The 24,308-nt window shown below is 38.1% G+C and overlaps 1 protein-coding gene across 1 annotated transcript in view; it reads right to left on the bottom strand.

The window, feature by feature from the left end:
• Positions 1–24,308, bottom strand: part of PTPRN2 (protein tyrosine phosphatase receptor type N2) — a 1,352,613-nt gene that overhangs the window by 5,588 nt on the left and 1,322,717 nt on the right. The window contains exons 20-22 of the mRNA XM_082258395.1: positions 15,832–15,885; positions 14,725–14,789; positions 2,414–2,487 (exon numbers count right to left, since the gene is read on the bottom strand). Of these exons, the coding sequence (XP_082114521.1) occupies positions 2,414–2,487; positions 14,725–14,789; positions 15,832–15,885 (193 nt within the window). The remainder of the gene's footprint in view (positions 1–2,413; positions 2,488–14,724; positions 14,790–15,831; positions 15,886–24,308) is intronic.

Below are 24,308 nucleotides of genomic sequence, written 5' to 3'. Positions count from 1 at the left end.
TCACAGAGTCAATAATGAAGATCAATTTTTACAAATGTATATTAAATCCTTGGTAAAGCAGAGGACTCAATCCATTTAGCAGTGTGCTAATAATGTAATTGGACTGGATCACTGACTTGATCTTGTTAATTTCTACAATTCCTTCATGAAACCCCGCAGTTCCACACCACTCTGATTACATGTAAATGCATTGATAGTTGCCAACTAGCAGCCATAGTTGTTAAATGCCCTCCAACATTAATGTGTAGGAGATGAAATATGACATCTTACAATAATATGATTTATTTTACTTGCAGCTCAGAAATGCTACCATCTACTACAGATTCCACCTAGTACTGACCTATCCTGATGCCACATATCATCTTTAGCCTTTGCAGCTTTCCTGATGCAGGATAAAACATTAAATTCTTGCATTGTTTGCCTGCTATCCATAGTATGTTATATTGCCACCTGACGATCACACCTATAAAAGCTTGGTGAATATTCTATTCCAAAGCCTTCATCATAAATAAGGTTTGGCCATCCTTTGCAGCTATAACAGGTTATATTAAAGATTTTGGAGTGTCTCTGTGGGAATTTGTGCTCATTTTGGAAAAACAAGTAGTGCCGAGGTCAGAGCTCTGTGCAACCAATTTACGTTCTTTCACATCAAACTCATCAAACCATATTTTGTTGGAGCTGGATTTGTTCACAAGGGTACAGTCATGCTGGAACAGAAAGGGGCCTTCTTCAAACTGTTGGAAGTGCACAACTGTCCATAGTGTTTTTTTGTACTGCCATAATATTAATATATTACCCTTCACTGGAAACAGCTAAACTTAATAGTATGGAAGAAAGTCCACATATGTAGCCAATTTAGTATAATACAGAGCCCTAGATTGGCACAGAGGTGCAAAATCATTATACCATCTCTTGGTTGGTAACTTGTCTCAAGCAGGATTCTAGGAGTGGCTATATTGCTGCTGAAGACAAGATACCTCATGAAAAAAATCACTGTTTAGAAGTCCAAATGCATTTCTCAATGACTGTGCTACACAAATCTCCATATGTAATCTATGATTTCCTTGCAGGACAGTAGTTACTTTTCAGGATTTTAAAAGTATGCATCTTGAAGTGCAGTTTTTTGGTTTAGCTGCACCTCAAAAATATTTTAGTGGGAAAAAATAGGAAGTAGTGTAATGGGTGTTCATTTACCTCTAGTTTAAAGATGCATTTTGTAAAAAAAGAAATGCTTTTCATATATGCTTAACTGTCTGTAAATAATGTTGGCCATTATTATGTACATAATATCTTGAACTATTCATGAACATGATCTGAGCCTTTTGGGCAATTTTGGGAAGTCATTGGAATTCATACTCAGACCTAAAATAGTTTCTTTGATAAATAAAAGTGTATTTCATTAGGGTCTCCTTGAAGATATGTAATTGACAACAATGTCACGGTTTTCATTATGAACGGCATCGCTGGCATAGATGAAACAGGATGAGAGCGGTGATACCATGAATTAAAAATAGTAGATTATAATTTCCTCTCCAGCTGAGAACACATCCTGTATATTAGACCTTGATCCTGGCGCCTGATTAAAGGTTATTCTTTCCTTCTGTATTTTATTTTGTATTAATTGTTATGGATTTTTACCACAGCCCTGAAATAATGAATATAAAGATAATGAACATAAAAAAAGGGGGAAAACCTTATAAACAAGCATTTAAACTTGATTTCCAGGATGGTCAGCAAGATAGTTAACCAGATCTCTTGTGTTAAATAGGTATTTCTTTTTAAGGGGAAAGGAGACTATTGTTGATTTTGTTATTTATTCCGTTCACTTTATAACTATATATCTATGTATATGAAACAAAAAGTACCAAAAAACTCTAGTCCTAATTAACTCAATGGAGAACGTGCTAAAAAAAAGACTAGGAGGAATATCATTTGGCTAATGGACAATTGGCACCTTGCGATTTGCCCATGCTTCTTTATACAACTTACATACAAAGAAAGATGTGAAAGTCCTTTTTGAAAGAAAAATGTAATTATCGTTTATATGTAAAAGAGATGTTTAACTTTCTGAGTAATAGCTTAATATAAATCAGTAAAAACTATATTGACTTTACTCTCTTTGTTTAATAGCATCCTTGAAGTAAAATTGTTCTAAAGCAAACAAAGAAGTAAATATAAAGAAAGACCTCCCATATTCAGCTCATCTCATGTTCAGATCAACACAAAAAAAAAAAGACAGTACATAAAGATGTTTAGCTAAAATGCTAAACCAAAATGTATTCAATGCTATACTATGTTAATGAAACAATGTCTACATTTCCCTTATTTGAAAGACAGTCTTTTTGAACACAAAAACAAATCAGAGAAAAGCCTTTAATATATTTTAATTCCCTCGCCATTTAATTGACAGTACCTTTGTCTGCACCATGCCTGGTCGTTGGTCTCTCAAGTGCTCCAGAGTCGCAGCAATATCAATCTCTTTAGCACCTGCAACAAACCACAAATTGGGCTGAGTTCAGAGAACACGGTTATTCAAGCTGCATCTGTCAATCTCTTCCTATCTGGTTCCCCTTGGACAGCAGACCAATTGAAAAATATTAATTCATGCCTCAGTGGACGTGGCAGACAGATGCAATTGTGATGTTCATACAGAATAAGAGGAGTGTAGCTTTGATTATCATCAACGTGCAAAAAGAAAGAGGAGGCCTCTCAAGAGAGGTTTGCCTATTGTGTACTGCAGCAGTAAAGTCTCTAACATAAAGACCATTCCTATCTGCTAAAATGAAGATACAGTTGCTGTGAAGGTGTAGAGTTTAAAAGTAAACTGATACTGTGATAATCTCAAGAACCAAAAGGTTCAATAGGAAATCCTGACCGAATATGGTTTAGTGGGAAATGTCAACAGTATTTAAAAGTACACTACAGCCAAAATAGTACATTTTGCAATTAGTTAAAATCCCAATAGTTGTCAGTATCCACATTATCTGAATGGTCCCCGATGGGAGTTTGTGAAATTGAAGTGTTTCTTGGTTCTAAGCCCCACCTACTCTCTGAGGACACAGCAGCCTCATGCAAGAGAAAATGTGAAGGACCGGATTTATTCTTGTGACAAGTTATTGCTTACATTCTTGTGTTATTGAAGAATTTAAAATGTCACTTTGCAAATATATCAAGTGTTAATTAGTGTATTTGCCATGCATACACACATTTGATTTTGCCAAAAAGAAGGAATTTTAATAATGTATAGCATCTTGCAAAATTTGTTCTACACTCAAACCCCATTAGTTACACCTGATGGAAAAGGGTTTTGCAGCAAATGAGAGAATTTTCCTAATTTCCTCTAAAAGCACTTAAGATATAAGTATAGAAGATTGAATTACTGCTTTGCTGTATTTTATTACAAACTCAGCATATTTAGTACTAATATACAGCTGTAATATATAGTTCCACCAATGTTAGTATTGTAAATGACATCTTCCCTGAATTTAAATTATTGAGTAAATATGCTCTACTTCCAAATAGCACAAGGTCTAGCATCGTCAATATTTATAGTGCATGCTTTGTAATTACTTTTAATATTAGATGTATCAATGGTGAGCTTCATAAGAACTGGAAAAAAGACAATTAGAACAAACAGGGAATTGTGCCCTTTAGCAAACAATCACAATTCTAAATACATTTTTCCTTTATAACAAAAGGTGAAACTTGTGTATTTGCTACTGGCATCACCAGTCTTTTCTTACATGTTTAAAAATAAGCTCCAGAATATTCTGGATAACCACCTGCATTATTCCCATATCCAGAGAGAGAGAAAGATATCAAAGGGTCGAGTAATGAGTAACTTAAAGTAAATAAAGCAAGAAACACAATATATATTTTTAAAAATTTTCCATCAACAACTTTCTCTGTCCAAAGCTTCTAATGAGCAATCCAAATAAACATTCTATAGGATTCATGCACACAGGACATAAAAAAATGATGCTTATAAAGGCATTTTGTGTTTGCTTTCTTCAGCCTGTATAAGCAAATTTATGTTAGCCTATGTGTTTATACACATTAGGGAGTTTAGGGGCATAGTTTTAGAGGAGCATTTAGAGGCAGAACCCCCTATTAGAATCATGTTTTTAAGAGGAACTTTTTGGCCGAAAAAAACACTTAACGCTCATAAACGGACAAAAAAATGCATAGACATGGCCTTTAGGAGCATTTGCGTTTCCAAGTTTACACTGAAAAATAAGCAGAGGGGAATGTTTTGGAAAAAAAATACTTGTAAAAGCAAATGCCCATAAACACCCATAAACTCTTGCAATATGAGGCACCGTAATCATTTTTCTGATGCTTTTTCTGCCCGAGTTTATGGCATTTTTGCTGCCCCTAGTGTGCATTGACACTATTGGGTTGATTTACTAAAGGCAAATAGACTGTGCCCATTGCAAAGTGCAGTTGCCCCAAAGCTTAGTAAATGGGGCAAAGCCTCACTTTGCAAAGAATACCCAATCAAGTGCAAGGAAATTAATAAAACAGCATTTTCGCTTGCAAGTGATTGGGTAATGGAAGTCGGAAGAGCTTCTGCTCATTTACTAAGCTCTGGAGCAACTGCACTTGCAGAGAGAAACCGCACTTTGCACTTTTTGCTTTTAGTAAATTAACCCCTATATTGTAAATGTACAATGTGAGTACTTCAAATCTACATTTTAGATGTTTTGAATTTTCTTTGGCATCAGAACTTAACTTAACTAGTTAGTTCAACTTAACTGTGAAGGATCAATGTATTTACAGCTAAGACTGGCCATACATGGGTCGAATTTCGAAAAAATATTCTTTCGAAAATCAGAAATTTTGTGCGTTTTGATTCGATGATGCCACCATTGATTTTGAAATTTGTCCAACTATGCCTTCAATTTCAACTCATGTTGCTACAGAAAAGAATGGCCTGGGAATCTTCTTTTCTTTCTGGGAATTTTCTTTTCTTGCACCCTTTCTTTTTCAATTGTATTTCTCACACAATTCTCCCATCATTATTTAGAAAATCGTTTGTTTTTTAAAAAATTTCCAACATGCCCGATCACTCAAATTCGATGACTGCACGGAAATCGGCTGTTGCTGTGGCCCACTATTGGTGCGAAATTCTAATGAAAATTCTTAGATAAGATTTTCTAAAGAAAATTCTTTCGAAATTCGACCCATGTATGGCCAGCCTAACACTCACAGATATATCTAATTAAATCCCGTAAAGGTTAAGATAATGTCACAGGGAAGTGAAATGGGTGAACTTAAGTACAATAAACTGCCCACAAAAAACACTCACATACAAACACAGCACACATGCACCAAAACTCATGAGACAAACCTTGCTGCCGCACACACCCACATACACACACATACACATACAATGCACAGAATACACAAAGAGGAAAAGGTGCACATACAAAACATAACAAACAAATGGCCCATGTACACACAAGACACACACACCCACATACAATGCACAGAATACACAAAGAGGAAAAGGTGCACATACAAAACATAACACACAAATGGCACATGTACACACAAGACACACACACACAGAGCACACAGAACAGTAAATAGATCACACAGAGCTTACACAGCACAGCACCTAGAAAGAAATTACATCCAATTTTTCAAGAAAATAATAGCAGGTTCTTTTCAACAGTCACGTGATCACTGTACACATGGCGGTGAGCACACTATTACAGATGATTCTTAACTTAGTAACTTATTGTAAAATAACAACATTAAGGTTCGGTTCACATTAGTGCGATGTCAGACATTGCATGTGATTCGGTGCGCACTGCTCTGAAAATCACATGCGATGTCTGTGCGATGCGAATTCAGCCTTACAGATAGTATGGCTAAATTCACATCTGATTCGGCACAAACACGCACAGGACCCTTTTTTGGGTCTGCACCAGAATCGGATCGCATGGTGGTTCACACTTATGCGATCTGATTCAAGTCCGAATGTCAGTTCGCACTGCGATATATGAACTGATTGGGGGGGGTCGTTAACTTTGAATTGACACCCCCAGCGATTCGCATATGGCAGTGTGAACTGCCTGCGCTGGAAATGCAGGGTTCCCTCATTGCATAAGTGTGAATTTGAACTGAGAGGGTTATAGAAAAATGGCATTGTGCCATACACAAGTACATTATGTAAGTTCTGGGGCTGCAGAAAAATGCAGAGAGATAATATAATACTGTGACTGCACCATATTTTTATAGCCGTCAGTCATGACATGTGTGCTCACATATTATATTACTGATACCTATATGCTCCTCTCTAGATGTCCATATAAAATAAGGATTTGGCTGTATGATTGTGCAGTAAAGATTGCAGAGTGTCTCAGGGTGCACAATATTACAGTGTCACCAAAGCCTTAATAAAACATTAGGGCATATTTATACATGAATGAATGTGACTTTAACCAAACATTCACTGCAGGTGAATCAATCGCTTTAATTTAAAATACACGCACCAAGAAAATTCACCTACAGTGAATATTTGGTCAATGCCACATTAACTGCTTTATAAATATACAATTTTTACTGAAGCATTATAAAACACTATGTAAGTCACATAACTAAATAAAAAAAGCAAACAACTTCAAATGAACTGTTCAAGGAAGAGCACATTGTTCTATGTAATATAGAATTGCCTGAAAAGCAGTGATTACAAAAGAAACAATGATGTGTTATTCTAACCCTGGAAGCATTTCCTAGTTTTCTATATTATTTAGGATAGCAAACATGGGAAAAGGGAAAATATGAATGTCATTATTTATTCCATTAAAAGTGGGGACTATTTTTATATGCACTATTCACAGGACTTAACTTTTACAGCCTGGCATTTGCAAGTTATTGAGAAAAAGGATTGCTTTAAAACATACAGTAGCACAACAAAAACTGACTGATGCACAAAAGGCAAGGTCATTTTAAAGATTTTCTTCTTTCCCACTGCACAAAGCTGTTTTTTTGCTTGTACTTTGATTTTAAAACATATTATTGTCTACTTTCCAATACACTAAGCAATGGAACAAGAACACAAATCATTGCATTTTTCCCCTTAAAACTCCTTTTTAAATACTGAAGGCCTTAATCCTTAAAGGTTTTTTTTCTGAAAGAAATGCTCATAGATGCAAGTCCTGCAGCTGGGCCCAGATTGAAAATGCACTTACATTTTTATGTGTACAACTGAAGGACTCTGAAGTTCAAGCTCACACTCAATATAAAAGCTTTGGAAATGGAATTCTTTGGTACTTGTACAATTCATTCTTTAAGAAAAGGAAATGGAAAGAAAGATTTCATGTCCAAGGCTTCAAGGCCTTTGATCATTTTGATGAACACTAGATTCTGAACCTGGGCCTCAAACTTCTCAGGCCAGACAAAGGAGACCTAGGCCTCACAGACCGGGTCTAGATTCCTGTCAGAACAAAACCTTTGGCTGCCTCACAGTGTGACAGCCTGGGAAAGGCCCACCTCAGCAGGGTTGAAATGCCCGTGTTGCCCTTTGATCTTTCAGTTAAACTACAGCCTAAGCACCAGGTCAGAGGATTTCAAATTGCATAGCCCATTGGCAGAAGGGAGCAGGTCAAACACAAAATGGCGGGCACAAACCTAAGAAAGCCCTGTGACTCCATTCTTCGTCCAGTTTCACATGACTTGTCTTCTATTGTGTAAGACTAAGCACACACTTAAAATGGAATTTGACATTACATGGTAGAATGGAGTCAATAAATGACATTCTTTAGTGTTCATGCAACAAAGTCAACCAAAGTGCCTGAAAGACCAAGCTAGAAAAAAAATCCCTCTCATTATTTATTTATTTTTTTTTTAGTATATAAATGGCATGTATTGTAATTCTTGAATTTTTGCCACAATGTGTTACAAAGAAGCTAAAACTAATTTGACTAATGTTTAAAAGATGATGTTGTACTCAATGCTACAGTCTATCATGACTATATTTAGAGACTAAAATATGAATTAAAAAAAAATTTTACCAATTTATTTATAGTTTCTATCCTCTTTTGTCTTTTGTGTGCCTTAATATTTACACACACACACACACACACACACACACACACACACACACACACACACACACACACACACACACACACACACACACACACACACACACACACACACACACACACACACACACACACACACACACACACACACACACACACACACACACACACACACACACACACACACACACACACACACACACACACACACACACTTAATAAATTATTAGAAATCAGCAAAACATCTGTTACAGTTTAGGGTTAATGCTGGCAAGCTGAATAATGATTTCTTAGGGCTCTTAAAGATTCCACATAGAGACCTCCCCAAAAGAACTACCACATTTACTCTAAGGGGACTTGATTTGCTAAGTAAAACAATGGGTTCTGGGTTTGTCATAATATAGAACAAATGAGCAATCAAGCTGCACAAGAATGGTAAGAGGGCACAAGTATAGGTGCCCTCGCACATGGAACAGGGGATGTAAAAAAAAAAAAAAATTGTGTCAGAATTTTATTTAATTTTAGGACACTGGCCCTTTAAATAAAATAAGGTAGCCCCTCACAGTTTTGGCGGGCTTTACAGCAGCGCGCGCCCCTCTAGAACTTTCTGACCCAAGGCTTTATATAGGGGGTCCCTGAGGTAAGCCCCTCAGTTGGGAAGTGACTGCCTGGCGAGCTCCCCTCCCTCCCACCCGTCGCTGGCACTTTATGTGGTAGCGTCACCCTTGAATCAAGGGGGGACTTTGGTGGTTTTAAATATGTTTTTATTTTCGCTTGAGTTCTGGGACTGAGCGATACAGATGTATGTTTTATAATTTTGTTGGATTGGAAATTTATTTGATGGAATTTTGAATAAATAATTATTTAATTTATTTATAACCAATAAAGTGCCGCGGCCATTTACTTATGCCAAAAAATAAATTTGTGTTGGTTTTTATTTATAGTATTAGTTTAGTTGTATTATAAAATGCATCCTCCTGTCCCATGAAAAAGATGAGAGCTGAAGATACAAACTACAGGAAAAAACCTTACAGATTGTATTTACAAATCCAGATTGTGATTCAACTCACTGGTGCCCCTCAACCTTAAAGGGTAACTCCACTTTCATGGGGAAAAAAATACAAAATAATAACATTAATATACAGCATCTCACAATAGTGAGTACACCCCTCACATTTTTGTAAATGTTTTATTATATCTTTTCATGTGACAACACTGAAGAAATGACACTTTGCTACAATGTAAAGTAGTAAGTGTACAGCTTGTATAACTGTGTAAATTTGCTGTCCCCTCAAAATACCTCAACACACAGCCATTATTGTCTAAACCGCTGGCAACAAAAGTGAGTACACCCCTAAGTGAAAATGTCCAAATTGGGCCCAATTAGCCATTTTCCCTCCCCAGTGTCATGTGACTCGTTAGTGTTACAATGTTTCAGGTGTAAATGGGGAGCAGGTGTGTTAAATTTGGTGTTATCGCTCTCACTCTCTCATACTGGTCACTGGAGGTTCAACATGGCACCTCATGGCAAAGAACTCTCTGAGGAGCTGAAAAAAAGAATTGTTGCTATATATAAAGATGGCCTAGGCTATAAGAAGTTTGCCAAGACCCTGAAACTGAGCTGCACCGTGGTGGCCAAGACCATACAGCATTTTAATAGGACAGGTTCCACTCAGAACAGGCCTCACCATGGTTGACCAAAAAAGTTGAGTGCATGTGCTCAACGTCATATCCAGAGGTTGTCTTTGGGAAATAGATGTATGAGTGCTGCCAGCATTGTTGCACAGGTTGAAGGGGTGGGAGGGGGAGGTCAGCCTGTCCAGCCTGTCAGTGCTCAGACCATATGCCGCACACTGCATCAAATTGGTCTGTATGGCTGTCGTCCCAGAAGAAAGCCTCTTCTAACGACGATGCACAAGAAAGCCCACAAAGTTTGCTGAAGACAGGCAAATTAAGGACATGGATTACCGGAACCATGTCCTGTGGTCTGATGAGACCAAGATAAACTTATTTGGTTCAGATGATGTCAAGCGTGTGTGGCGGCAACCAGGTGAGGAGTACAAAGAAAATTGTGTCTTGCCTACAGTCAAGCATGGATGTGGGAGTGTCATGGTCTGGGGCTGCATGAGTGCTGCCGGCACTGGGGAGCTACAGTTCATTGAGGGAACCATGAATGCCAACATGTACTGTGACATACTGAAGCAGAGCATCATCCCCTCCCTTGGGTGACCGGGCCGCAGGGCAGTATTCCAATATGATAATGACCCCAAACACATCTCCAAGATGACAGCTGCCTTGCTATAGAAGCTGTGGGTAAAGGTGGTGGACTGGCCAAGCATGTCTCCAGACCTAAACCATATTGAGCACCTGTGGGGCATCCTCAAATCGAAGGTGGAGGAGCGCAAGGTCTCTAACATCCACCAGCTCCGTGATGTCGTCATTAAGGAATAGAAAAAGACTCTAGTGGCAACCTGTGAAGCTCTGGTGAACTTCATGCCCAAGAGGTTTAAGGTAGTGCCGGAAAACAATGGTGGCCACACAAAATATTTAAACTTTGGGCCCAATTTGGACATTTCCACTTAAGGGTGTACTCAATAATGGCTGCGTGTTGAGTAACTTTTAGGGGACAGCAAATTTACACTGTTATACAAGCTGTACACACTACTTTACATTGTAGCAAAATGTAATTTCTTCAGTGTTGTCACATGAAAAGATATAATAAAATATTTACAAAAATGTGAGGGGTTTACTCACTTTTGTGAGATACTGTAGCATGTACAATTGTGAACCCATGTTATATAGTATTTGAATGTTATTAAAATTGACCTTTCCTTTTCAATCTGCAGTGCTGTAATTTTCTGTAATATGCAATGCAATATGGCTACCTGGAGGTGTTTTGTACACAAAATGTGTACCGAAAGCCCCCCCCCCCCCCCCCCCCGGATATGTTATTTTCTGCTTGTGTGATTGGCTTACTGATTTTCCCAGAAGTCTGCACTAAGATACAAGTCAGATTTCAGGCATCCTCTGCAACAAAAATGTCATTTTTGGTGGGATATTCTAAATAGGAAATCACTTCTAACGGGATTTTTTCATTAGAGCTTTGTAGGTGCAGCAGCTGGTTGATAATTATAATACCATTCCCATTAGACTCACTCAGAACATGGGAACAGACAAACACACAAGAATTTATTCAGAATAACAAAAGGTAGAAATCTGCAACAAAGTTTGGTAAAATCCTTGTTATGTGCATTGATCACCCAGATGGGAATGTTTTATTCTCAACAAAAGTGGAGTTACTTTTTAAGCTAAAAAATTAGGCACATATAAAATACTAGAAAACAACATGGAAGGAAATTTAAAAACAAAATGGAAAGGAAACATTTCTTGTTCTAAATATAAAAATCTAAAGGAAGCATTGTTTCTTTTTTTTTTTTTGCATTGAGTAGCTTCTTAGATAAAAAAACAAAGCAGGGTCAGCACTCCCGGTCCTCTGTAGCATAGTAAAACTGTCACTTTTATCGATATAGCTGGAAAGCAAAAATTCACGTGATAATGTGTTTCAGTTCTGTGTTGAGTAAGAACTAAGCTGTCTGAAAAATGTAGGCACACAATTTTTCGCTTTTAGGCTGGATCTATAAATGTGCCCTTACTATACCATTAAAGTTTGTTTAATGGAAATGAAAGGACCAGACCAAACAAAAGTGATGTTTTAGTTATAGGTGGAGCATGGCAGGCTGCATCATCCTGTGATGTCTTGTATGTCTTGAAGTTACTTAAAGTGAAATCATCCTAACATAATTTCCAATTCTGTTCCTGTTCAACTGGAAGGTTTGAGCTTTCCTATCCACCTTTACCTGTTCTAGTTCCTCCTGTTGCATTCTTCATAAAATAAAACAATACAAAATCCAACAGGGAGAGTGGGAAATTGTTCTAATGGATATAGGAGGATGGTGGGAGCCAGGAAATCAAGTGTAGATTTTCCACAAGTGGATTTCTCAAGAAATTGTCATGAGCATTATCAAAAAGGAGAATGTTAGTTTTGGATTGGCTGGTCCCTTTAATGCACTTTTTATGTGACTGACATAATGGGGCTGATTTACTGAAGGAATAGAGGCCTTTCACTTTGCAGAATCAAGGTTCAATTAAGCTGGCCATACACTAGTAGATTTTTAAATTTGCATACAAACATTCATATGTAAATTCTTGTGCATTTGATGATTTAAAGAATGTCATTTGAAAGTAGTTCAAAATTTTGTTTGCTTTTGACATTTGATTTTGGAACTAATGGACTGAGCAAAAATCACTTTTACTGTTAGAAATTTGTTTGTTTGAGAAAAAGTTTCCATACTGTTCCTTCGCATTTGCTCACCACTGCGGTTGAAAACAAACATCGATTTGACCCCACTTATGATTAGGAAATTGAATGAACTTTCTTAAAATTAACATTTTGTAAATGAATATTACTAGTGTATGGCCAGCTTTGGCTTAGTTAATAAGGGGAAACTATGTCTTGTTTGAGTACCAAATCATGTGCAAGGGGAAAAAAATACAGAATTTAACTTGCACATGAGTGAAGTGAACAAAGATTAACCTTATTGATTTAGGGAAGTGAACAGTTTAGGACTGATAAACTAAAGGATGAGTTACTGTTCATTTAAATTAAAATAAGATAAAGCTACCCAATCATGTGCAAATAATAATACAAAAGGATTTAGTTCTTGCACATGGTTGTTTAGATGTATGAAGTTAACACATCTTTGCCTTATTTACTAAGTTCAGTAAACTGTCTATAGTCCTTGGTAAATCATAATCCTTTAGTTAATTTAGATTCTTTAATAAATTAACCAGTTTCTGCTTGCGCTATAGCCGAAAGGCGGGCTTACTTTGCCAGCAGGGCGTACATCCTCCCGTGCGTACCCTGCCGCCTGTGGGCGGCTCGCTCTGTAATCGCTGAGTCCTGTGGGCAGAGCTGACCACAGATCAGGGTAAAGGGCCAATCACAGCGACCCTTTACCACGTCATCACTTGTGTCCAATGACAGCCAATCATAGGATGCAAACACAAGCCGGTTGACAGCATGACGAGAGAAGAAGAGAGCTGATAAACAGCTTAAGTTTAAGGGACATCAGCACTGATTATCCGTGTCCTGATTATCAGTGCAGTCCCAACAGTGCCTACTAGTGCTGCCAATCAGTGCCCACCAGTGCTGCCAATCAGTGACCACAAGTTCTGCCAATCAGTGTCGCCAATCAGTGCCCCCTATCAATGTCACCTATCAGTGCTGTCTATCAGTGCCTCCTACCAATGCCTATCAATGGCCATTTTTGCCACCTATTAGTGCCCATCAGTGCCATCTATCAGTGCCAAATATCATGACCCTTTAGTGCTGCCTATCAAAGCCCATCAGTGCCACCTATTAGTGCCTCCTCATCAGTGCCCACCAGTGATACCTTATCAGTGCCCATCAGTGCCAGCAAACAGCACCCATCAGTGCAGCCTATCAGTGCCCATCAGCACACATCAGTTAAGGAGAAAAATGACCTCTTTGCAAAATTTTTTAACAAACTATGAAAAATGTTTTTTTTTCTCTAACTTTTCGGTCTTTTTTAATTTGTTTAGCAAAAAATAAAAACCCAGTGGTGATTAAATACTGTCAAAAGAATGCTCCATTTGCGTGGAAAAAATGATAAAAATTTAATATGGGTACAGTGTTGCATGACCATGCAATTGTTATTCAAAATGTCACTGCGCTGAAAGCTGAAAATTGGCTGGGCAGGAAGTAGGCAAGTGGTTAAGCCTTTGTCTCTGTCCCTGTTGAGCAGGTAACCTAAAGCAAGCCACACATTTTACTGTTTTCTTTCCTTCGACCACACATCCTTGCCTTATTTACTAAGTTCAGTAAACTGTCTACAGTCCTTGGTAAATCATAGTCCTTTAGTTTATTTACATTCCTTTGTCTCAGCCACTGATGAGCAGATAGCCTAAAGCAAGTCATACATTATACAGTTTTATTCTGTCTACCACAGGTTGAAGGAAAAAAATGACTCAAGTCCCTCCCACTGCGTTATTGTATTCTGACAGCGGGAGGTTTCCCAGCCGTCATAATACAATGATCACTGCCAGCAGCTATAGCTGCTACCAGTAATCGCAAGAAAACCCGACAGGCTGATTGTACTGTAGTCGATCGATGGACCTGCTGAACATGCCAAATTTCGATCCATGTATGGCCAGTCTAAGTGACTGCACTGGAGTACAGATAATCACTAGATGGAGATTCTACAAATTTGAATATATTTCATAGCAAAAATCAGATAAAGTAAACATGTTAAGATTAAAAGTGAAATCTGCATCAAAAATATACATATATACAACATATCAAAATCTGAAAACTGAAAAAGAGTTTTCCTTTGACTGCACATGTGACTCTTATATATGTTTAGGTTAAAACAGATGCTACTTCTCCTGACTGCCTTCCAGTTTTTCTTCATTGACTAAGCATCCAGTGAGCTGTTCACCCTGGTGTGCAGAACTGGAAATAGAACACATAACGCAGTCAGAGAAGCCTTCTTTGTTGCACTCTGAGGCCAGCAGATCTGCACACCTCCCCGTTGCCGTTGTATTCGTATACACATTTGACACATAAAGAAATGGCTCTTTTAAAGCTCACCTTTAGCCATCTTATTGAGAACCATGTCAATCAGGATATAGGTCCCACTTCTCCCTGCACCGTCACTGTGAATAATAGAGAATTGTGTTAGTGTTCCCCATGAAAAAAAAAATCACAAGAGTCAAAAGGGGGCTTTTCTCTTCTATTAGTTTTATTGTTAATGTCATAAGGGAACAGCTAAACAGAAGGAGGTAAAAAAGAAGAGGTGGGAACTAAAAGCAGAAAAACACAAAATGTCACAAAGCTTTAATCAACGCAAGCTGTTCAGCAGGGATTAACTATTGTTCAATATAGTTCGTTTTTGCAACAAAGAGGAAAAAAAAAAACGTAAAAAAAAAAAGGTACTTAACCCAAAGAAACTGCTTACAATGTGGGCAACAAACAAACAAACTAAAATAAAAGCACAATAAATTATTTTTTAAAGCTATAAAAGCGACAACAAAACATCTCCTTTTTGAATTAATTCCTTTGTCTTTTAAACAGAAGAACTGTGTTCAGCCTAAGTGCACTTGGGGCTCCTACAAATTAACTGCATGAAAGTTTTAGATTTAATGACATCTTGTTTGAGCTTGGGTTCAAATATGAAATAGGCAAAGCTTATGGTAAGTGATCAGAGATTACAACCACAACTAAAATTCTATAGGAATACCACAGCGAAAAAAAAAAAAAAAATCATTAAAGTAACTTGATAAGATAATTTAAAACGTAACTCCCCAAAACGCTAAAATAAAAGTAAAACTAAACATTTTATTTTTTTTTTTAAAGTTGTTATTCTTTTTTTTTTAACTCTTATGATCTGCACATACCCAGGGAGGAAGATGGCACTGCTATTGTTGCTTTGCATCTTCCACTGAATAACAGTTGGTTTGTCTTAGTTGCACTATATTTTGCTCTTCAAAATAGAGATTCTCTGAAATCAACTTTGAACTATTCAATAAATAATTTGATTTTTTTTTTGTAATACAAATAGTATAAAGTGTTCAGCCTTGAGTAGGTAAAGATGGCATCTTCCCTAATCTGAATTGGTACTGCTGATAATATTCAGGTGCTCAATAACACATGTTCCCACTAAGGGGAAGAATGGGCCACTTAGCAAGCAATACTTACCTGCAATGAACTATTACAGGACAGGAGCGCCCCTTGTAACACTTGTTAACTTTCCTACAATGAAGAAGATAATGAACTCATCAGTACTGTAATATTAACAGTGCAACCTTTACAAAGTGCAATCCATCAAGAGGAAGAAAATTACTATGTTTTAAATTTGAAGGCATTTTAGAAGCGAAAGGGCTTCAGGTAGGAGATGGACATCAATCATCAGCAGCCACAGAACAAACACTATTAGCTTTATGATTGTACTATTAAAGAATACAAAAAATATTTTATTGCAAATGATAAAAAACAAAATAAGCTGAAAAATCATTAAATCATGTTCTTCTATAAATATTCTGGAATCCCCTGTGTAATGAACCGATTTTACTCTTTGTATGGATTTTTCCCCCATAAATAAGCAAAGTTACCTAGTGCTTTTATACACTTACTAAGAGACATGCTTATAAAAGATCTACCTGTGCCTGATACATTGATTGGGTAATATTTGTTGTATTTGTAGTGCACATTTTCCACTCATACATAGACCCATTGCCTGGGGTTAAAAATCATTCTTCAATAAGAAAAAGTGGTATTAGTATTTGATATAGCTTTCACAGGGAACTGTGACCTCAGACTAAGCTTAGAATGTCTCTCAAAGCCCGGGGATACTGTTTACATGATCCACAGGAAGTAATAAGACATAGCTCTTGTCGGTAGGGCAAAACGCATCAGGGGGTGTGGTTACTTGGCATAGACATGTAGGCTGAAGCCGATTCTCACTCGTATGTCATTGTGGCTGGGTGGGAGAGTGGCATCTCCTCTATCATTTTTATAGGGAGGGAACTGCTGGTATTAGCTAAGGAGAGAAAAAGGAGGAGCTGTTTTGGGATCCTGCATATAAAGAAAGAGGGGGTGTTTAGATTCTGCTGGATCCTGTATGTGTCAGAGTGTGTTTTGTTAAGACATTTAAAACCCCTAAATGATTGACTCTTAAAACCAAATCACCAGGAAGAAGGGAGGCTACCTAACAGCCCCCACAGGGGGCAGTCAGTGACTCATAACCCCCTTAACTATCAGTACCCTCTCATGATCCCTGGGGAGCGCATAAGCTCAATCCTGCTGCTTTGGGCAGGCTGGTCCTGTGTTCAAGGATCTCTCCCAAAGCCCCCTATGCTGAAGGATATGTTGACAGACATTTGCACGGTGGGGCCCCTTTGCCATGGGACACACAGAATTGATCAAGGGGTGAGCAAAATGCCCTTTTTTCATTATAAAAAAAGTGAAAAACTTTTAATTGAACCCTTCTTGTACTGAAACTGCATAAAAACATCTACTGTACGTGTAACATTCACCAGATATTTATGGACTGTAACATATTATGTTTAGACAATACAGTAAATGTTTAGTCAACACATGTGCTATAAAACATTCATTGGTTATTGTGCCAGAAAATACTTATGTCACTAAGTTACCAAACAATTTCTAATAAATTTAAAATGTCATCATAGTAACACAGATTTGCACAAGATAAACACATTGAAATATGTATTATTAATGTTATTCAGGACTCATATAGCGCCAATAGATTTCACAATTTAATTCAAAACAAGAGGGTTGGGAGGTTAGGTTTGTGTAATTAAAACTCTTTGTTACTACATTGTTCAAAACAATTTACACTCAAGTTACATATCGGCAAGATCCCAGATTTGCAGGTGATGTTAAAGAGAAGGCTGACATAGTCTAGAAATCAGTTTTATGTTTCATTTTAGTTGCTGCTATTGTTCTTTGGCAGAAAACTGCATAAGATAAAAACATAACTATGACGGACCCCCATACTCAAGAAGAGTATGTCCGCCGTTTAAGCTTCCCTTGCCCGGTACCAGCACGATCTAAGATTCCTTAGCCCAGTGGTTCTCAACCCTGGCCCTCAGGGCCCACTAACAGGCCAGGTTTGCAAGATAACTGATATACATCCCAGGTGATATCATTTGCTGCTCAGTGATTGCAGTACTCTAGTCTGCATCTCTCCAAGGTATCTGGCCTGTTAGTGGGCCCTGAGGACCGGAGTTGAGGACCACTGCCTTAGCCCACCCAGTCACTTGTCGAGACATCAGTGTAGGGTGGTAAGAAGCATAAGTGATATACCCTCAGGGGACAACTACATTTAGTAATAAGAGACACACAGACAGCCTTTAGGAAGGGCAGCCGCAGAAATCCCCCGTGCCCACTGGCAGCTAATCCACATAAACATATACATACCATAATAGGTTGCTCCCAAGGCAGACAAAAACAATAGAACAATGGGATACAGCCACTTAACAATAACAAACCCCACCCACCTCAAACTACCTAGCAATGGTCTATGAGACAAACTCCTACAAGCAGCCTGAAAAGGTCAAACAAATGTATCTTCATATATTTCTTGAGGAATATTGTTTATAAATATTACTGTCCTAAGTGAAAGAGCCCCTTGATTCTTTCAACACAAACCACACATATATAACCCAGGATAACCAGGGTAACACAAAATGCTGAGTCCGGTGTGGTTGTACAGTGAGTCTGGTTAGTGCAGACCCGACTGGGGTACTTGGTTACCCTGTGCCCATAATAGACACAGGGTGACTTACACATAGGAGGGGCCAGGGAAGCTGGACAAGGAGTTTCCTGACCTCTCTAAGGCAATCTGGGTTCCAAAAGCGCCGTCCAAAGTTACTCCCATCACAATAACGGCAAGGAGGGTAAGCTTTATATTATATACATACAAGTGCAGCGTATATTTTTTCTGGAGGCTTTTTTGAGATTGACCTTTAGTGTCCAGCTAGCAATCTATTACACCTGTTTAGAGTTCAGCGATGAGTATATCTGTCTACATTTAAGTTTCATATTACATTGAAAGACTGGAAAACATAATAAACATCACAGAAAAGTGATATTTTGGTTATAAGTGAAGCCTGATGAGGCTCCCCCTCCCTTTCCCTCAGGTTCTTATATGTCTTGGATACTCTAACCACAAGATCCACCTGTTATATTTCTCAACACTGTTCCTATCCACTGAGAAATGTTATGTGTTTCACCCAACTCTGTATTTTACTGTGCCTTCTTTTGTAGTCTCCACAATATAAAAAAAATGAATGTCCGGGTAGAGTGGGGACACCGCAAATAAGCCACAGTAGATATGCAGAGACTAGTCCCTAGGATATTTATAAAAAAAAAAAATTAATTTGTTTCAGTAAATAAAAACTTTTTTTGGAAGGGTTACAACCCTTATGTCATATTCTTACTGCTGTGCCCCTTTGGGGTAATTTATCATACGTAATTTATCATATCTTGTGTTAGTAACACTACCAGAAGCGAGAATAATTCTTTAGAATGAGAGATAGTTCTAACTTTGAAAGCTGTTGCTAAAGAAATGTTCTCATAGAAAATTTTCTATGTACTTCCTCTTGGTGACAAACTAAACATTTTAATTATTTTCTCATTTCCTGTCCTGGTTACAATGGTTGCAATGACAAATGGAGCAGCAGAGTCTCTCCAGCAGGGATGCAGCAATAAAAACCCAACAGTCTTTAACCCTACCCCACTAATTCCAAATTTTGAAAACATATGTTTTGGTTGAAGGTTCCTTGTGACTTTCCAGCATCTCCAAAAAACTAAAATATATTAATGGGTGTACTGATCCAATAATTTATCTAACTGTAGATTGCTGATGTCCAGCAATTTCTTTTTTTAGAAGAATTTTTCTGTTCACCAACATTTAATATTTCCATTTGATTTTATAAGTAGATATGTTTTCCAACATTCTTACAGGTAACTTTTGTTGTTTTTCAGGTTTGTAATGACAAATTCTGCTCTTTCTCTCTTTTGCATTGTTATTATTCAGTCCAGAAAGAAGGTTGCTGATTGACTGAAAATGTATCTGTTACATACATTTGATCACTACAGTTTGTCATTTCAATAGAATATACATTTTGTTACCTTAATCATTTATCATTTTGGTGCCCTTTGTGTTTTGTAGGGCTTAGGGCAGGTGTGGCATCAACTCAGGACACATTTTAATGTGCTTCATAATATATTTCTTTAGTCAGATGGGCATAGTGGAGTGTGGTCCACATCAGAAAACACTATGTGCCAGATTTTCTTTTTAAATGGTTGTCTCTCCCAGGATAGCATGAAGAGGGAACAGTTGCTCACAATTAAACCGAGGCTCAGCTGGTGCTGGCTTTGGACTCTGCACACTGAACTTTACCCCTAGGCCCTCTTCTCAATTTTAGTTGGATTAGCATGACACATTACTGTGCATTAATGCAGTCAATTAATTGTGAAAGGGCTGACAGCACACACCCTAACACACTAAATATTGGACATGCACTTTTTGTGGTACTCTTTAGTATGGTTGCATTGCCTGCTACTGAAAATGATGAACGTAGACCTTAATGGCAGTGCTATAGTTTTAAACAAGCATTTAGCATGCTTTGAACAAGCTTCCATGGCTTGGGAGCCTGCTAGTGCACTCGTGTACATGGAACAATCTCTGAAGCAAGTCAAATCCTCTGTGCTTTCATTTACTTCTAAGCTGCTTTGGTTTGCTTCTGAGTTCATTCAAGTTGCCCAAGGAGATGCTTCCAGCTGTCCTTGTATGGAGAAAAAAGCACTGTAGACATCAATAAATTCTGGAAACTAAGAAGCACCTATTAGCTCTTCGAGAATCTTGAATGCTAACATTAAATTACAACATAAAGCTGCTTTTGTCTAGAACTGCACCATAATGCCACAACTGGACATCATTGCAACGTAACATTTAGCAAGCTTTACGCCATGCTGAAGCTTACAGAAACCTTTGGAAGCCTGTTGGAAGCTTGTACAATGCTACAGTAAGCAATGCCATTGAAATAAAATTGTGAAGATGCTAGCTGTCAGAGTGTAAATCTAACCCTCTGACTTTGACATTTAGTGTTAGTTACTAACTTGGAACAAGATTGCACATTAGGAGCTCTGACATCCATGTGTGTTAATTAGATGCTTGCTCTAGGTCAGTGTATCAAAGCATATGATTAATAGGTAACTGCCACTGACCCAGAAAGAGGTCAGCAATGATGGTCTTGTATTTCATCGTTTAAGATTAGCACCCCAAGACTGGAGCTAAAAGGTGCTTTAAAGCAAACTTGTACTTTGTCCACTTATGACAAAGCAAAATGTGCATTTAACTAAATAGACTATACAGAATGGATAGTAATTAGACCACCTGTCAGATTTGTATTGCTGACTGTGCTCCTGTTATGTTAGGGAGAGTCCCCCTCTCTATTAGTCATGTTTACCGTTATCACAGAAAGCAAATGTAAAAACAACATTTTGGGCTGTCTTCAGAACAGTAAAAAAGGGGAAATCTTCCAATGGGGACACTAGCCCTGATGACTTTACTGACAGCCAGGGAGTTGCTCTCACTTCCTGTTTTGACTATGGGACAGGAAGCAAAATCTCCCCAATAGGACACAGATGGAAAAAAAATGGCAGAGGTTATAACCCTCCCTAATGCTGCCAAAATGTAAAAAAAAAGCTTTTCCTTTAGTCCTACTTTAATGCACCCCCCCCAGATACACATACTCAGCTTCTTTCCTCCCTCCTCCACTGCTCTATTAATCTGTCAGGAACAAGAACATTAGAGGAAAATGAATGGGCCTCCTTCCCCTCTCATATGAGAGAGCTAGTTCTTGTTGATTGGCCCTGTGCAGACAGTGTAATGTCTGACTACATTGACTAGAGTTTTACATGTCTGAGAACTCTCAACAAGAACCCGAAGGGGTAGAAGGCAGATTCATATCAGTAAGTGATGGAGATTTTATTTACCTCCAGTAACTGAAGGGAGTGGTAGGGGAGCAAAAAAAAGTACATGCTGATGGGGAGGGAGGCATTAAGGTAAAGCTCTTGCACCGACCTGCATGGGCAAAGCACAGGTTTATTTTATGGACTTCAAGAAAGCTGGTTGAATCCCGTTCAAAGCTTTTCAAATGATTGGTTGATGCTCTTCAGACAAGCATTGCAAAAACTGTCTAGGCCTAAATCAACCCATATAATTGTCAACTAAAATTGCTTTTTGAAGAGAACAAACATTTATTGTTTTAGTCATTTTCCATTTGTTTTTTATATTTGAGTTGCAAAAAAACAAACAAAAAAATTGTTGATTGCTAAAAAGCACATTATTTGGCTTTATAGCTTACATGATGTGTGAGACCCATTGGAGCTGATGACTAAAGGGGTCACTTTTACTCTAGCCCATGTTAACTTCAAACACCCAGTTACCCAATAACCCTGGACCTGGACCTGGAAGTTTATTCCTTCCATTCAGTGTCTACTTTAATCTCCATAATATACTGATTCAAAAGAAGCTGTGTGCAAAAACTATTTCATTGTTTTTCAGATAAACCACAAAGGAGTAAGATCCCTTTTCTCTAAAAATAAGGAGCCATTCAAATCAGTACTTTTATAAACTGCAGCAGTTGCAATAACACAGTTGCAGAAGATTTTATAATCAGGACTCTTTTCCATGAAGATTATTAGACAGCCACATGCTGGTCTTCACAGTTTTATGCCTGTCCAGCACTTATATATACAACATCCTACTGAGAAGGAGTCCTGCTGAACTGCAATGTGCCTTCAATGGACAAAAAAATAAAAATAAAAAAAAAATAACTCTGACCTGGTAAAATTAAGTGTGAAGGAGCATGTGTACACTTCAGTGAAATAAAAGATTCAGGTATAACCAAAGTGGTAATAAAAAGGGTGCCAGACACCCAAAGCTCCATTTAGAGATTAGAACCACTTACAACTAAAAGGGGTAAACAGGACAGGGTAATTTATCCAGAGTAACAGTGAAAGAGGTTTTCACAAAATTTATTTTTACAAAGGTGGACGTACATTATCATCTAAAATGTTTTGGTATGCTGTAGCTTTAAGAATGCCCTTCACTGTAAACACCTGAACCCAATAATCTGGTGGGGAGTCCACATACTTTTGGCGATATATTGTAGGTGTAATGGTAAGATGTTGTTATTATTATTATTGTTATAGAAGATTTATATAGCACCAACAGTTGTGCAGGGCTTTACAATATAAAGCAAGACAATACAGTTATAAGAGTGCCCTGTTTATAAGAGTTTACAATCTAATAGGGTAGGGAAAGTGGTACAAAAGGTGAAAATTGTGGGGGATGGAAAAGTTAAAAGATGGAGGCAGGAGGCTTTCCTGAAGGGATGAGTTTTCAGGGATCGCCTAAAGGTGGCCAGAGTAGGAAATAACTGCACATCTTAAGGTAGAGAGTTCCATAGAATGGGAGATACTCTGGAGAAGTACTGGAAATCAGCAGAGGAGGTGAAGAAAAGAGAGCTAGAAAGCAGGAAGTCTTGGGAAGAGCAGAGAGGAAAGTTTGGGTGATATTTTGAGGCAAGATTGGTGATGTACTATAGCTTTGGGCAGAGTTGTGAATGGCTTTGTATCTTGTTGTTAGTATTTTGAATTTAATTCACTAGACAGTCAGAAGCAAGTGGAGGGATTGGCAGGGGGTGGAAGACACTGAGCAGTTGGTAAGGTAGATGAGTCTGGTGGCAGTATTCATGAAATACGGAAGGGGGAATAGCTTGCATAGAGGTAAGCCTAAAAGAAGAGCGTTGCAATAGTCAAGGCGAGAGATACTAAGAGAGTGAATGGGTACCTTGGTGGTTTATTATTTAAAAAGGGGCACATTTTAGAGATGTTATGGAAGTGATGTCTACAGGCTTTTGACAGTGATTAGATTTGGGACTGAAAGGACAGGTCAGAGTCTAGGAGTACACCAAGTATCCTGGCGTGAGAGGAGGGATTAATAGTTGTAATATTGATCTTTATTGAAAAGTCAGGGAGGAGGGCAGGGGCAGAGAAGAATATTACAAGCTCTTTTTTACAGAGTTTTGAGGAAGTGTTGTGACATCAATGTTGATATGTCAGTTTTGTGGGAGGAGACTGAAGGAGTGGGGTGAGGGATAGAGAGATAGATGTGGGTCATCAGTGTAGAGATGGTATTGGAAGCTGTGGGAAGTTATCAAGTGACCAAGAGAAGGGATGTAGATAGAGGAGAGAAGGGGTCCATGAACGGAGCCTTGGGTATGGCTACAGAAAGAGGGGAGAAGGAGACAAAGATGTAGGTAACACTGTAAGAGCGCTCTGATAGATTGGAGGAGAACCAGGAAAGAACAAAATCTGGGAGGCCAAGGTAATGGAGGTCACTGAGAAGGAGCAGTTGTTCAACAGTCAAAGGTCACAAAAAAGACTAGTAGTAAAGATTTGGAGAAGTGGCTGCTGGTTTTAGCAGTTAGTAAACCATTAGTGAGTTTTAGCTGGGCAGTTTCTGCGATAGGCTGCGAGTGAAAGCCAAACTGTAAGGGGTCAAGAAGGTTGTTTTCAGTGAGGTAGGAGCTCAGATGGCTGTAGACAAAGCCTTCTAAAATATGTTCACAAACAAT

Source organism: Pelophylax lessonae (assembly GCF_965119305.1).
Source record: "Pelophylax lessonae genome assembly, chromosome: 5".
NCBI classification, from domain to species: Eukaryota; Metazoa; Chordata; class Amphibia; order Anura; family Ranidae; genus Pelophylax; species Pelophylax lessonae.
The sequence above is the reverse complement of the archived record's forward strand: the minus strand, read 5'-3'. Positions and strand labels throughout refer to the sequence as shown.